Source organism: Lepidochelys olivacea (genome assembly GCF_965140295.1).
Source record: "Lepidochelys olivacea isolate rLepOli2 genome assembly, chromosome: 2".
Lineage (NCBI taxonomy): Eukaryota > Metazoa > Chordata > Testudines > Cheloniidae > Lepidochelys > Lepidochelys olivacea.
The window spans coordinates 218683719-218698463 of record NC_140412.1 but is presented as its reverse complement, the minus strand read 5'-3'; the positions used below and the strand labels follow the sequence as shown (position 1 = coordinate 218698463).

Below are 14745 nucleotides of genomic sequence, written 5' to 3'. Positions count from 1 at the left end.
GTTTTGGAAGAAAAATAGCTTATGCACTTCAGCACATGATGGTCTCTCTCTGTCTTTGCTGACTTATTAGTCTAATTTATCTCTGAATCTGTAGCCACTTTTCTCCAAATTTGGCCTTTTATGCTGAAAATAAATAGGAATTTAACACAAAAAGAAAAACCACAGCAGCTTCTGAAATCCCTTCCTGATGAGGTATGTGGGAAGAACCTTGAAAATGTTTAAAGATAGATTTTACCTTCATCTCAGTGATGTTTTGATTAACAGAGTCTGTGTGATGTAACTGATAAAATATCTGGCTTCTACCTCAGACTTTAATGACATAAATATTATAGCTCAGATCTTAGTAAAGGAATGTTCTCAGATAGTCATTTTGCTCTGAAAAGAACTGCTACTGAACCTTAAGTGCTCCAGTAAAAACAAAAATAGTTAAGGGGAAAGGGAAACAAAAGATTTTAAGTACCAGTCAATGTGGCTTATGCATACAGGATATGTAGATACTTCTATAGGGCTAGTGTTAGTGAGTAGCCATAGTTATTTAAATGAACAGTTGTGTCAAAATTATAGAAGTAGGTAGTGTTATGTGCAAGCTGGGAAAGGGTTGCATGCTTCAGCACTGTCTTAATTAGGGGACCATCATGTCTTGAGCTGGGCACTTATCAATACCTTGTAATGAGTTTCAGAGGTCACTCAGAAGTTGTTGCTTTGACAAACTTAAAACTCAAGGCCATTCCCAATTGTAGGCTTTAGTGCCTCTTGACACTCAGTGCAGCAGTGTCTTGCAACAGGGATAGCAAAGATAGGTTCCCAAGGACCTCATCTGCATCAAGTCCCTTCACTGATTGTCTTCAGTGTACACCAATGTGTAAAGCTGCTTTGTTTCTGCTGAGATGGCCTATTCCACCCCTATTCCAGTGGTGAGTTACCCTGTACTGCCTGTATTAGCATGTTAATCAGGAAGGGCATATTTTGATCAAGCTTCACAATGCTCCTTTGGTGTGCTTATGACCTCCATAAGATCCAGGTCAGATGAACTGTCAGGATGAACAGCTCCGCAGTTCTTCTATTTATGCGTTTTCTCTGTGTAACATCTTTCATTCTTTTGGAGAATATACCAGGATTATTTTCCTTGCTCTTGAATAGAGTAAGTACTCTTTTTCTGTTATGTTTCTAGCCACTAACTAGTCCATTTTCAATACTTTTTGGTTGTTAAAGTTGGAAGTACTCTATATTTTTGATATCTTTGGAGTCTAATTGTAGTGGCCACCCTGACACCCTTACCAATGCTGAATAGTACCTTAATCCACAAATCATGGTAGTTCTTCCACAGTCAAGTTCTAGAATATGCCTTTCCACAATTAAGCTTTTAGACATTCTTTGTTGTACTACTGTATTGCAGGTCAGATGTTACTTTCCCCCTTGTTGGGATGTCCATAATATTATACTAGTAGCTACCTGTTGGGCTTTTAATCTATCTTAAATTTTGTGCATCACAAAATTGGTATCTTTATCCTATTAGATATTTCTGTGTAGTAGAAACAGGTAGGGTATTTAGATGTCTGTCTCTCCTTCTTGATACATAACAACACATTCCTTACTATTCTTTGTCATGAAACTGTAGGTTTAGAGTTTTCATATTTTTTTCTTACATATTACATATACAGAAGGGCGAATTATAGGTATGCTTTAGAGCACAAATCTATAACATTGTGTCTCATAGCACACTGAATAGACGGATGCTGTATGATACGTTCTATATATAGAATTGTCTCTAATTTCCTGTGAAGTTAGTAACTGTCTGATTCATTTCTTTTCTTCAAGACTTCAGATAGCCAGCTAATGGGACCATCAAGAAAGTGACATGTTTTTGAGTGAAAGGGATAAAAAAAGGAACACTCAAAACTCTGTGTGGTGTTCTTTCTTATATATGAACTGCAGCTTTTTCTTACTCTCACCCTTCCCTGTAAATGGGCTCGAGGTGACATGAATTTATGAGAGTTCATTTTGCTTTTATTTTTATACATGCTCACATGTGTTCAGTAAAGAAGACACCCTTTAAGCTTTTTATTTTCTTGGCGGTGTTTCTGTCATAATTAGCAGCTTTGTAGAAGTGAAAATAACATACTGGTACCTATAATTCTCCAAGGATAGTGGTTGTAATTCAATTTCTCACCAACTCTATCTGACCCATTTTTCCTGTCACTTTTCTTTAGTCTAAGGATAGCTGTGGGTATGACATGCTGCCTATGCCCCCAATTTGCATGGCCATACCTCCTCCTCTCCCTTTTTCAGCTTTTAAAATATGGATTTTAGGCCCCTATTTTTAACTTCTTGGACCCAGTTTATCCGTCTGAGCCATCAGATCCCAGTTACTGTGTGTAGACGGAGGAGTTTGATCTGTTATTATCACAACCATAAAAGAACAGCAATTACAGACAAGAAATCTTAATTTATTTCAATGTGAAAGTAATTCTAGGGCCGTTAAATGTAAATATGCTTCATATATTTTGGTGCTGTTAACTTAAATTACCATTAAACTCATTGTGTGCTCTGTATTGGCTCCCAATTTCATTTATTACTGCAATTCAGGATGTTGGTTACCATATGAACCACACTATAAAGCCTGGAATGACCTGGGAGACCTTGCCATCTGAGATGTCATTTTAGCAATTGAAGTGAGCCAGAGAGAAGTTACTGTCTGTCCCTGAAGTGGAACTCCTAGGTGTGGGTGGGATTACAATCTTGGAACAGAGCATTAGCTCTAGAACTAGTTCTCTCTTACAAGCCACCAGAGCCTGCGTTAAAGGATATTTTAGGAGACTATTGCAAGACATTTGTTCACATGGGCTTTTTCAGAATTTGGACCTGTTGTTATCAGTAGGTGAAAACGGTAGAAACTAGGGTGAATTTGATCTTTGCCATCTATTAATAACAATTACGCCAATCTTTTTATATATGAACCCTAATATGAGAATATTCCATCTCAAGCTTTTCTAAAGCCTGTACAGTTTAAAAATCTATTAGAATATACTAGGCTATAAGCAGGATGGTTAAAATAAGCAAAAGGAAAATAGTAGAAATGTGAATCACTAATGCTAGTTATGAGGATAAATTTTGTGATGGCAGAGCATCTGTCCATTGGAAACTAGCATGTGACCATTTACCAGAAGCCACTAAATAGCCACCAATGGTATGAACGTTGTCTGCCAACCTGGACTGGTTTTGAATGAGCTGTAGCTCATGAAAGCTTATGCTCAAATAAATTGGTTAGTCTCTAAGGTGCCACAAGTACTCCTTTTCTTTTTGCGAATACAGACTAACACGGCTGCTACTCTGAAACCTTAAAAATAAAAGACTTTTGGGTAATTATTGTTCCCACCTAAGATTTGCCCTGCAAAAATGCCTCTTCACTGTCTCTCATGAGAAAACTCAGTCTTGCTAGTGTAGAACAGTTGGTGTGTTCCAACTGTTGGTGAGTGAACCCTATATATGCACTCCATATAGTGTGGGTTCCTTAATGATGAGAAGCTGTATAACTGTAGGTGGTAATTAGTAAAGCAAATACATTAAACATGTTTAATCTTCAGTCTATTCAGCATCACTCCTTGATAATTAGGCTAAATAGTCCACTTAGCTGAAAATTCAAATATTGTGAATGACTTTAGAAACCGCAACCAGTTAAATACTCTGTATATAATAAGAAATCTTCCTGAAGTACAAGAAATCGTGTTTTCAAAAATTGTATGGAAACTATAATTTTACAGTAATAGCCAGTTAACAAACTGAAGGGATAGTGGGACCTGCCAGGTCAGGGGATTGTTAATATATCTGGAATGCTGGTCCAGATCCATTCCAAGTAACCTGGCAATCACATATAACTTCCAAATTAATAGGAATGCACATCGCAAAAATTGCTATCGCAGTTGACATTAATTAGCACCCATGTCAGTCTCAGCAGAGAGGCCATGGACTGAATGAATATGGAATAAACTACCTTCTAGAGGTGGTCCCTCTAGGTTAAAGTTAAAGCACTTTGTAGAGAAATAAAGGGGAGCTGTTACAAAGCAGCTTAATTTGTTCCAGTGATGCTAAAAACTCACTAAAAATTCATATCATTTTTACCTTTACCATTTGTACTTGCACAAAGTGAAATTTTCACAACTTCTTGTTTGCCCCTGGAGATAATAAAAATCCCCTGATACCTATCCCTCCCTTGGGTCTCAGAGAGAATGTCAAGTGAGGTTACCCTCTTCTTTCCCTGTAGTTCCTGCCTGTAAGCCTCTCTCTGCTTCTTCGTTAGATGTGCAGGAGCTCAGAAGTAGGATCACAGGAGGAGTGTGTGGTGAAGAGTTGGGAGAGGGTATGTCAGGGCAGGAGTAAGTGTTGGGGAGAGTGGGAGTTGGGTGCTGGCAGCCAGGAAAGGATAAAGACTAAGGGAGACGGGTTGTTTGGGGGTGAAAGTCACATGCACTAGAAAAATGGTGAACCTTCGGACAATTCTTTAAAAATTTACAAATATGTGATGCTAACTTGCAGCTCCACTACAGATGAGTCACCCAGAAATGAAACATCTTGCTTGTCTGCCTAGAAGAACTCAGAGAGCTTCTACTAAACTTTGTTTTTTAATTCCCCACGATTTATTGTCTTCAGCACTCATGCAGACAACACATTTTACACGTTAGCTCAAGACTCATAGTCATCATGTGACCATGGGCTTCTCCACGTTTGTTTCTAGTCCCAGGCTATCCTTTATCTTCAGCATGAGGTTAAACCTTGGAAGTGTCTTGGGCACACCATTCCCTGCTTAAAACAGAAGGGGATACTGCTTTCATAATTGCATCAAATCAAGCAAACTATAGTAATTCATCTCCAGAAGCTACTGATTCCAGAGGCTGTAGTGGCAAAGTAGCCCATACACAAGACCAAATAATTAATAACAAAGAGGAGCATTACCAGATAATTGAAACTGTTGTCAAGATAGCCCTAAAACAGTTATTTGCTCATAACACCACAACAGATCACTGTGTTTCTCCAGTGAACTAAATCAAATGAACCAGGAGGGTGCACACATCCTATCCACGAACAGTCTTCTTCATCTGAACCATTATGTGACGTCTCACAAGGGTCAGCCAGTGGCAGCTCATGAGTTTTTTGACAACTGAAGCACAACTCACAAAATAGTTATTTATACACACACACAGCAGATATAATGTAGTAGCTATTAAAAGCTTACCTTATTTATAGCGAAGAAACAGCAGGCAGACCTGGGAGCCACCACTGCTGTCCGAACTGGTATGGGGCTTGGTGGCAGCTTCTCATGCACACACATGGAGCCTGCCCTGTGGGGTAGAACCAGCACTAGGCATAAGCAGACTAAGCAATTGCCAAGGGTCCCGAGCAGCTCAAGGGGGCCCCCTATTCATTATTAGTGTGTGTGGTGTGGGGGAGCCAAAAATATTCCTGCTTGTGGCCCACATTGGTCAAGCACCGGCAGGGCAATGGTGGAGGTGTAGGGCTCAGACCCCATCCCTAAGGTTGCCACCTTTCTAATTGCTGGTCACCCCCAAGACCCTGCCCATGCTCCACCTCTTCCCTTGAGGCCCTGCCCCCTTCTCCGCCTATTCCCCCCCAAGGCCCAGCCCCCATCTCTTACTCCTCTCTAGCCCATCCCCCGTCACTCCCTGAATCATCTAAAGTAGCCTGCTTGCAAGTAGGAGGTGATCCTGGCTGAGCAGGAGCTGGCACGGGTTAATGACCCAGTACCTCCCTCTGCTCTGCAGTAACTGGACTCTTGCTTTGGGACCCAGGTTCCTGAAAACTGGGCACCTGGCAACCCTAAATGGCACCCAGACACAGAAGACAAAAACTGGGTAAAACCTACCCAGTCCCTCCCCCCGCCCCATCCCGCAGAAAAAACCCTGCAGCCTGGGCCTCGCTGCTACAATTCTGCCATGGCCTCATCAAGTGGTAGTTACCACAGCAATGCCCTTATAAAGTGACTCCTGGGCCTGGTAAATTGCCATGGTAACGAGGCAGCTTCTTGGAGCACTATTAGCTATACCAAGAGTTGATCCTGACACAGCACTATGTTCTCCAAACTTTCTAGTGTTGCGTTTCACTGCTGGAGAGAATGAGTTGTGACATTTTAATCAAATCACAATTTGTCCTTAAATTTGTATCTATCTATCAACTACATAAAAAAGAATATGCAAAATGTATTCGGTAGCTTTTGGGAATTGCTTTATTAGGCTGCGCCTGACTTGCCTGGGCTGATGAGGTGCCTCTGAGCTCAGTACACATCCCTTCTCAGCAATATCTATATGAGACTTCTAAGAACATAAGAATGGCCATACTGGGTCAGACCAAAAGCCCATCTAGCCCAGTATCCTGTCTTCCAACGGTGGCCAATGCCAGGTGCCCCAGAGGGAATGAATAGAACAAGTAATCATCAAGTGATCCATCCCCTGTCTCCAATTCGCAGCTTCTCACAGACAGAGGCTAGGGACACCATCCCTGCCCATCCTGGCTAATAGCCATTGATGGACCTTTCCTCCATGAATTTATCTAGTTCTTTTTTTTAACCCTGTTATAGTCTTGGCCTTCACAACATGCTCTGTGAAGGAGTTCCACATGTTGACTGTGTGTTGTGTGAAAAATCTCATGGTACCTCAATCTCTCTGAGATTGAGGCACCATGGACTCCATTCCCACCAGGATGGAAATTACTTGGCAAAAATAGCTCATGAAAGTGAATGTATTTGCATTTTGTCCTTAGTAAGCAATGTAAATCAAAATGTTTCTTTCAAGGTGTGTGTGTGTGTGGGAGGGAGATTTATGTGCAGAATGTATTATGTACTTTCTAAATAGAACAGCTAACTCTGCAAATGTATGTTATGTATAGTGAAATGCGTGGCCATATTTACTTAGCTAGGTAGTTTCCATTGATACTCTATTTATCTGTATTATGGGCCCCATTGCCATAGTATTTGAGCACCTCAGAATATTTAATATTTTTATGCTCAACAAACCAGTGAATTAGGAAAGTGCTATTATTTCTATTTTACAGATGGGGAACTGAAGTACTGAGAGACAAAGTGACTTTTCCAAGGTCACGCAGGTAGCCTGCGGCAGAACAGGAAACAACCTAGGTCTCTTGTACCTAGGCTAGGATTCCAACCATTAGACAGTCCTCCCTCTGTGTAGCAGTGGTTGTCTACCGTTGATCCCTGGCAATGGGTTTTCATGTAAACCAGAACACTTTATATCACCCACATTTCAGTGTAATTTGTTTATTTGTTTGTTTTTTTATTGAGACTGAGTAAGATTTCTTGTTTTGTAAAACAAAATGCAAACAGTTTGAAGATAGGACAGTCTGTACTGTGAATGTGTTTGCAGGACTGTTTCTGTTGAGATGTCCCATGAAATATTTTTTTAAGATGCCAAAATTTATACTTTGGAGGTCAACATTTCGTATTGGACACAAGATACTATTCATTCCTATGGAAGCAGGCATTATGATGTCACTTCATTTATTCAATATGCTCCAGAGGAGCTCAGAGTGAATTATGAGCCCTACTCCTGGAGTTGAAGTTGTAGAATATTGTAAGCATGCTGCTGCCTGACATGCTCATGTTTCCTATTTTAGACCTGACTGATCTTCAGATAACATATGGTGGTACAAGTAATTGGAAAATTGGCAGACCTGTCAAGAAAATATGCTAGATGGGACAAAAATACGATGCTGCAGCACATAAAGTGTCTCTGAAGTTAAATTTATGGTCTTTTATCAAATGGTGAAGTAAACGTATCTGGTCTTAAAAAAAATGAAACATTTTTCAATGGCAGATGCTATTCAAAAGTAATTTCTAGGACAGTGAAGAAAGTTCTTGCATTTTAAAAGCAATTTTGTGGAAACCTCCGGTCAAGAACCAAGGGGAGGTATGAAATAGTATCCACTACAAAAGTTTAAATATCATCAAATTTCACCTTTTATGTTTTAGAGGTTTCTTTCTTTGTGTAATGAGTCTCAAAGCAGCTAAATTAGTTGATGCTGCAGGTAAAAAATTTCTATTTAACTTTTGATTAAGATCACATTTCTAATCATTAAAATTATGTACTTATTGTAACGTCAGGGTTTATCAGTCATGTAAAAGAGTCTCAAAGAAAGGTATGGACAGGTTTGTTTCTATATGTGTTTGTTTCTTTTGAACATACGAACGGCTCTGCAGAATGTATGTCTCTTCAGCAACTCCAGTAATGGTTTTTTATTTTGTTTTATAGGAAGATGAAAATGAAGCTAAGGAAGAAAATCCATCCCAAGACCTGAACATGGAACAGAAAAATTCAAAAAAATAGAAGATTGCTGTCATGTTTGAAATATTTGCAAGTTGTGTAACAGCAGTTAAAGTTTCTCATTGTAAAATTTACAGAACATTCTCAATAAAGTCATTGAAAATTAAAATTCATGCTGCACTGAGGAATTGTGTAAGTGGCTCTTGGCGACGTTTATGATTATATTAAAATGTTGAGTTTTCAAGACTGGTACAGAATACCTGTAAAAATATAAAAGCTTTTAGAAATATATGCATAAGGGCAATGTGATCCTCTTTACTGATAACATTTGCTACTCAAACTTGTCAAACTTTTTCAATGTACCAAGCAGTGCACATCCTGAAAGGGCAGTAATAATTCAAAATCATTCAGGTATCCCTGAGCATAGATGCATAGTTCTTTGCATTTGATACTTAAGCATTTGGATAAATGCATGACTAATTAAATTGGTATCTAAACTTTTCTTCTTACAAGCCACTGAAGTAAAACTTAAATATTAAGATAAGCATGGTTTTCAAGGCATCTCCTAAAAGAATGTTCCTATGCAGACAATTTTATCTGCTTGTATGTCAAGTCATTTGAAATGTTTTATACTGCATTATTACTTTCCTCAATGTAAACTCTGTCTCCCTCAGGTGATCAGTGTCTTTGATAATATTCTCAAAAAGAAAAGGAGTACTTGTGGCACCTTAGAGACTAACCACAAGTACTCCTTTTCTTTTTGCGAATACAGACTAACACGGCTGTTACTCTGAAACCTTTGATAATATTGAGGTTTCCCCATTATTTCCCATTTCATCTACACATCAAATTTTAATCCTTCTGTCACAGTCCTTCTAATCGAAAAGGATTAGATAAACTTCTTGCTTTACCATTGCTCCTTAACTGAGCAGCAAGGACTTCAGAACACTTCCTTTACCAAGGTTAAGCATGTTGCTTTAAGATTTTTTGGTCCATGCTGGCCAATGAAAGACTAGTATGGGAAATCCAAATGTAGGTTTCCTGCAAAGCAGTATGGAGCATTACAAATGAACCATATGAATTCGACACAAAGATATGAGTAATACTCATTGAAGAGAATGGGAATTACTCATATACTTCTGTGGGAGAATCCAACCTTAGGTTGACCTTTTCACTTTTCTACTACCTTGCACTTTCACTGGTATGCTGCATATTCCTTAATATACCATGTTGTTGGTGCTAATTTACTTTTTCCCTCATGCATGAACATTTTATCCATTTCAGGAATATTTTCAAATGTTCTTAGATGAAGGGGGAAAAAATACTCAAGAATATCCAGTAATATCCAGCAGGTTCCCTGCTGATCTGCAGGAGGTTCAAATCTATGTACTGTTGGACACATTTCAACCATAAAGTGTAACTATAATAAACTCCATTTTTTTAAAAAAAGAAAACCTTTATATAAACTATTAAATTTGAGATCATGTTTCCCAGCCTCAGCCTCTACTTCCTGATTTGAAATGGGCTGGGAGAATGGCATTATCTAATCTATCTAGCCAGTCTTTTTTATATAGTGTCTCTCGCCATCGTATTGAATTGCTGATAACTGCACAAATTGGCTCCCGGGAGAAGCAGCCAATGACGCCTGAGCAACAGCCAGGTTTGAGGGGTGGTTGGAGACATAAATATAAAGCTTAAGAGGGGAGACAGACTGTGCTGGGGGATATTCAAGAGAAGCAGGGTGTTCTGTAGCTGAAATTGTAGGGGGAGAGGCAGTTATTGGCAATGGGACAGACCTTTAAGAGAGAGCCATTTCTCCAACGCTGCTCTCTACAAGTGGCTGAAATATATCAGCCACCATACGTTTCTGCAGCCCACTGTCTACCACAATTCTGGATGTCTGGTTTGCTCCCTTCCACTCTGCAGCTCATCGAGGTGGATCAATGTTTTTGAGCTGCATGCTCTGGCCACACCCCCACTGCTATTTCGTGCCACCAGATTTTCTGTCTCTGTGGCAGCAGGCAGTTGGCGGTTTGATTGTTTCTGCCTTCATTTCTTCACTTCTTTAAGTTTGTACCCCATTTTTCAGGCAGTTTTCTTTTCAGCTTCCTCCTCCTCCCTATGTTGGTTAACACTCCTGCAGTTTAACCCACCACGAGCTTCTGCTGCAATGTCTCCCTGCCAGGTTATCTGCCCCTAAACAGGCATGGCAAAGCAGCCAACAAAGCATTGGGTCAAATCAAGCAGTGTCCTATTTGTGAGGCAGCCTCCCCAAGCTTGGCAGATGGTGAGTTATACTAAGTCAGCTGACCCTAGTTCTGTTAACACCCAGGGCCAGAAGACAGAAAGGTATGTAGGGCTCCCTTTCCACCAAAGCAGCTGCAACTCCAATGTGGGAAAATGGACCAGGAACCCTAGTGCAGAACAGGCGAGACTCCAAAGGCGAGGCAGACCTCAGGCAGTCAACTTAGGGTCTGAGTCCCAATAGTCCCCCTCAGTCCAAATCTTGAAATGGGTCCTGTATGTCCTGGAGAAAGAAGCAGGGCTCCTAATCAGCCCCCTCCCTCCCAGTTTGACCTGGAGAGCTCATGACAGTGAATTCTCCCCCCCGTCACCCGCCACAGGGGCAATGGGACCCAACAGGGGAGGATTCAGAGACAGATTTCTCAAGAGGGCTTCAGGCCCTAATGAAGGCATGCTGCAAAAGGTCTCACCAAAGCTGAAGCACAGTTTCTGTGCTCCCAAAGCATGGGAAAAGAGCTAGAAAATCAAAGAAGGCAAAAAAGGGGGAAAAAAAACAGAAAATCCAGAAGATATGAGTCCTCCTCCTCCTCCCCTTGCCTCTCTTCCACTGAGGAAGGTGAGTTGTCAGACTTTGAATCAAAACAGGACTTGGGGAAAAAATAGAACAGGGGGTTTTTAACCCCTGAAGAATTTCAGACTGTGCAGTAAGGTTGTCTCCATGATTCAAATTCAACCTGAACAGGCTCCTGAGAGTAAGTCTCAAAGTAAATTTGTCTCACCAAAATCTTCTCCTGTGGCTGTGATATCCATTCACTCCTCCTTTGAGGAAGTGCTTAAGGATTAATGGAACACACCTGATATGAGCAAGCATATTAACAAGAGCAACCTCAGGCACTATAGCATTCAGGAACCAAAGGGGTCTATTGTTGAAGTATCAAGGGTCGATGCCGCTATAGTGCCCTTTGTGAGCGATATGGTTATTCCCTCAGAGGGGGAGTTGTACCCTAAAGATCCTATGGGTAGAATGGTAGAAGCCATTCATTCTCAAAAAGGACTTTGAGGCTTTCTCTGCCATTTTCAGGGCATCCCTAACAGCTATCTACTTTGCAAGAGCATCTATCTCCTGGCTGGAAGATTTCAGAGCCCTTAAGGACAGACTTTGGTTCCATTTTAAAGAATGTCTGCCTAGCAACAGCATTTGTAGCTGATGCCTCAATGGATGCAATAAGGTTCTCAACCTGAGCCCTGGCTTCCAGATCAGTAGCCAGGCACCACCTATGGCTCTGACCTGAAAGATGGATATGCACTCTAAACAGGACCTGTGCTTGGCCAAGCTTACAGGCTCCCTCCTTTTTGGAGAAAAGCTGGATAAGGTGGATAATGCTGCAAAATTCAAAAAGTCTTTCCCCTTACCATGAAGTGCCCTCATGGGAGAATATAGGTCAGCCTTCAGACAGCAGCACTTCTTTCTGCCTTTGTCTTCACAGAAGTACCAGTGAAGGGACAACAGGTTATCCAAAGGAAAACCGTGAAATCCAGGTTTGGGGGAAAGTCCAAAGGGCACGCAAACCCCCACCCACAATCCACTTTATGACAGAGATCTCATAGGCCTCCACCTAGAACTGAAGCTAGGGGACAGAATTTCCCACTTCCTAGAGCAGTGGTTTTCATTGACCACAGACAAGTAGGCCAAGGAGATAGGGAGCCTGGGATATTCCCTTGGGTGCAGGCTCCACCCCATCTATTCTGCATCCAGTCTTCCAATGACCCGTAAAGTGCTGTTTGATCCAGAATGAAATATCTTATTTTCCGGATACTACTCCATCTTCATTGTGCAGAAGCACATGGGGAGGGTGGGGGTGGTATCAGAAAGCCATTCTTAGACTCAAAAGGCTCAACAAAAGGACAAAGAAAATGAAGTTTTGAATGCAGACTGTGGCCTCTACAGTGTCATCCCTCTCCCGAGGGGACTTCTTGATTTCAGTGGATCTGTTGGCTTCATACCTCCCCCCCAGACCATGCCACCCACAGCCTTGCAAGGTTTGCCTATTGCCTATTATCAGTACCCAACACTCCCATTTGGCTTTTCCTGGATGATATCCTGATCAGAGCTCCATCACAGTCATCAGCTCACAGAGCCCTGTCTGGAACATTGAATTTCTTGTAGGCTCATGATTTCATCATCAATATCAAGAAAAGTTCCTTGATTCTGTCCACCAGAGTAACTCACCTGGGGGCAGAAATAGACAAATAGACCTTACAATCTTGCTCCAGAGCTACAGGAGGCTTGCCATAGTACTATGCTTGCAACTACTTGGCCTCCTGGTGTCATGTATAGGGATCACTCAATGAGCAGCCCAGTCACACATCAGAGCCCTTCAAGCCTTCATCCTAAAGGTCTGGGACCACTCCCCAGAATGCATGAAAGATCAAGTACAGGTTCCAACACAGACACTCAACTTCCCATACTGATGGTCAGCCCACAACAATATCCACAAAGGCATGTCTTCCAGGTCCTCTAGTTCTCACAACTGACACCACAAATTCACCTCACTGGCTCATCCCAGAATGTTATAGCCAGTCCTCTACATAGATCAATCACACAGGAGGAGAGAGTGGCGTGACCATTTTTTTTTTTTGTGTCAACCCAAAAATGTTAAGGCCAGTTCTGGCTGCTTGAAACTTGAAGGAGTCTGGGAGATGGGGCAGGAGTTCCCTGGCAAAGAACCTGAATAGCTTCACGCTGAACCTGAGTACCCAGATGACTTCTGAGAAAAGGTGAGCAGAGAGAATGATGCCAACTTAGGGAGTATGGAGAGGTTCTTAATACAGTTGTACTGGCCAATGAAAAGTAGAGCAGGATTGCTTGCTGGAATGGGATTTGAGCCCCCTCAAGTTGCCTATGATGAGTTTATCTATTCTCAATGCAATTGAGTGAGTATTGTCCCTGTCCTGAAAAATAATCTACTTCCACACAGTCCCACAGAAATTGATGGGACTGTTTTTGAGGGGATAGTCTGTGCTAGCCTATACTTGTTGTTAGCATAATGAAAGGTTATATTTCATGTGATCTCCCAATTTTTGCTTGAAAATGTTACTTGGCTCTCAGACATGTGGTTCAGAGGCTGAGGGGGTATGGATTTTCATAAGCTATTGAAACCTCCTGACATATGAAATGTAGATGAGCAGAAGGAGTGTGTTTCTATATCTTTTCAATTACATTTTCTAAAATATACTAAAGTATAATTAAATAAACAAGACTTTCAGTAACTGCTTTCACCAAAAACCCACACAATACTTATCAACAATTAAGTCCACTGCAGAATATAAATAATTAGGTTTGATACCAGATAAAAATCAGACCAAAGAGTTACAAAATTATTCAATTTCAAAAATAGTAACACATCAGAAATACGAGATGTCAGCTACAAAGAAAATAATCAGCTGGGTCTAAGTGGAAATATAGCAAATATGAGTAGGAATGTAGGTCAAAAATCAATCCTAGTTTTCACCCAGTGACAACCTCTTCCAAGAAAATGGAAGGGAGCCACAAAAAAAAACATTTTTTCACTATATAGAAAATCATTTGTCTGTTACACATAAAACAAAAATATAGACACAACTATTGGAACATATAAGTTTTATTCCTGGTGCCAATAATTTCAACTCTCAGACTGATTAAGCATCACGGGCTGTCCTGATTGATGTGTACCTACCTTAGGATTCATAAGGATAAAATACTTTTACACATCCAAAATTCTTGCCTGAGGTGGGGTTTCCCTATATCTTTCCACCCATCTAAATGAGACCTTCTTCGTAAGTTGGACGTGGCTTAGTCATTAGGACTAAAGCCTTTTGGGTGTCCTTTCCAGCTTTGTTTGACACACACATTCGATCAAGCTGGCTCTGAGAGAGCCATGCCTAAATGGCTGTCAAATTGCATTTCTCAGTGTTACTCCTTATCAGGCCTAAGCCTTCAACTGCTTGTTCAAATCACTATGGCTTGGACTGAGTGTCTCAGCATGAAGTCTAGGTTTGGCTTGTTTCTGTGTGTCATTCTATACCAGTGGTTCTCAAACTTCTGTACTGGTGATCCCTTTCACATAGCAAGCCTCTGAGTGCGACCCCCCCCTTATAAATTAAAAACACGTTTTAATATATTTAACACCATTATAAATGCTGGAGGCAAAGCAGGGTTTGGGATGGAGGCTGA

At 40.9% G+C, this 14745-nt stretch overlaps 1 protein-coding gene across 2 annotated transcripts in view; it reads left to right on the top strand.

Annotated features, from left to right (window-relative positions):
* Positions 1-8457, top strand: part of PHF14 (PHD finger protein 14) — a 299910-nt gene extending 291453 nt beyond the window's left edge. For both annotated transcript variants that reach the window (XM_084620028.1, XM_084620027.1), the window contains one exon: positions 8277-8457. In XM_084620028.1, the coding sequence (XP_084476154.1) occupies positions 8277-8351 (75 nt within the window). In that variant the 3' untranslated portion in view covers positions 8352-8457. The remainder of the gene's footprint in view (positions 1-8276) is intronic.
* The last annotated feature ends 6288 nt before the right edge of the window (positions 8458-14745 follow it).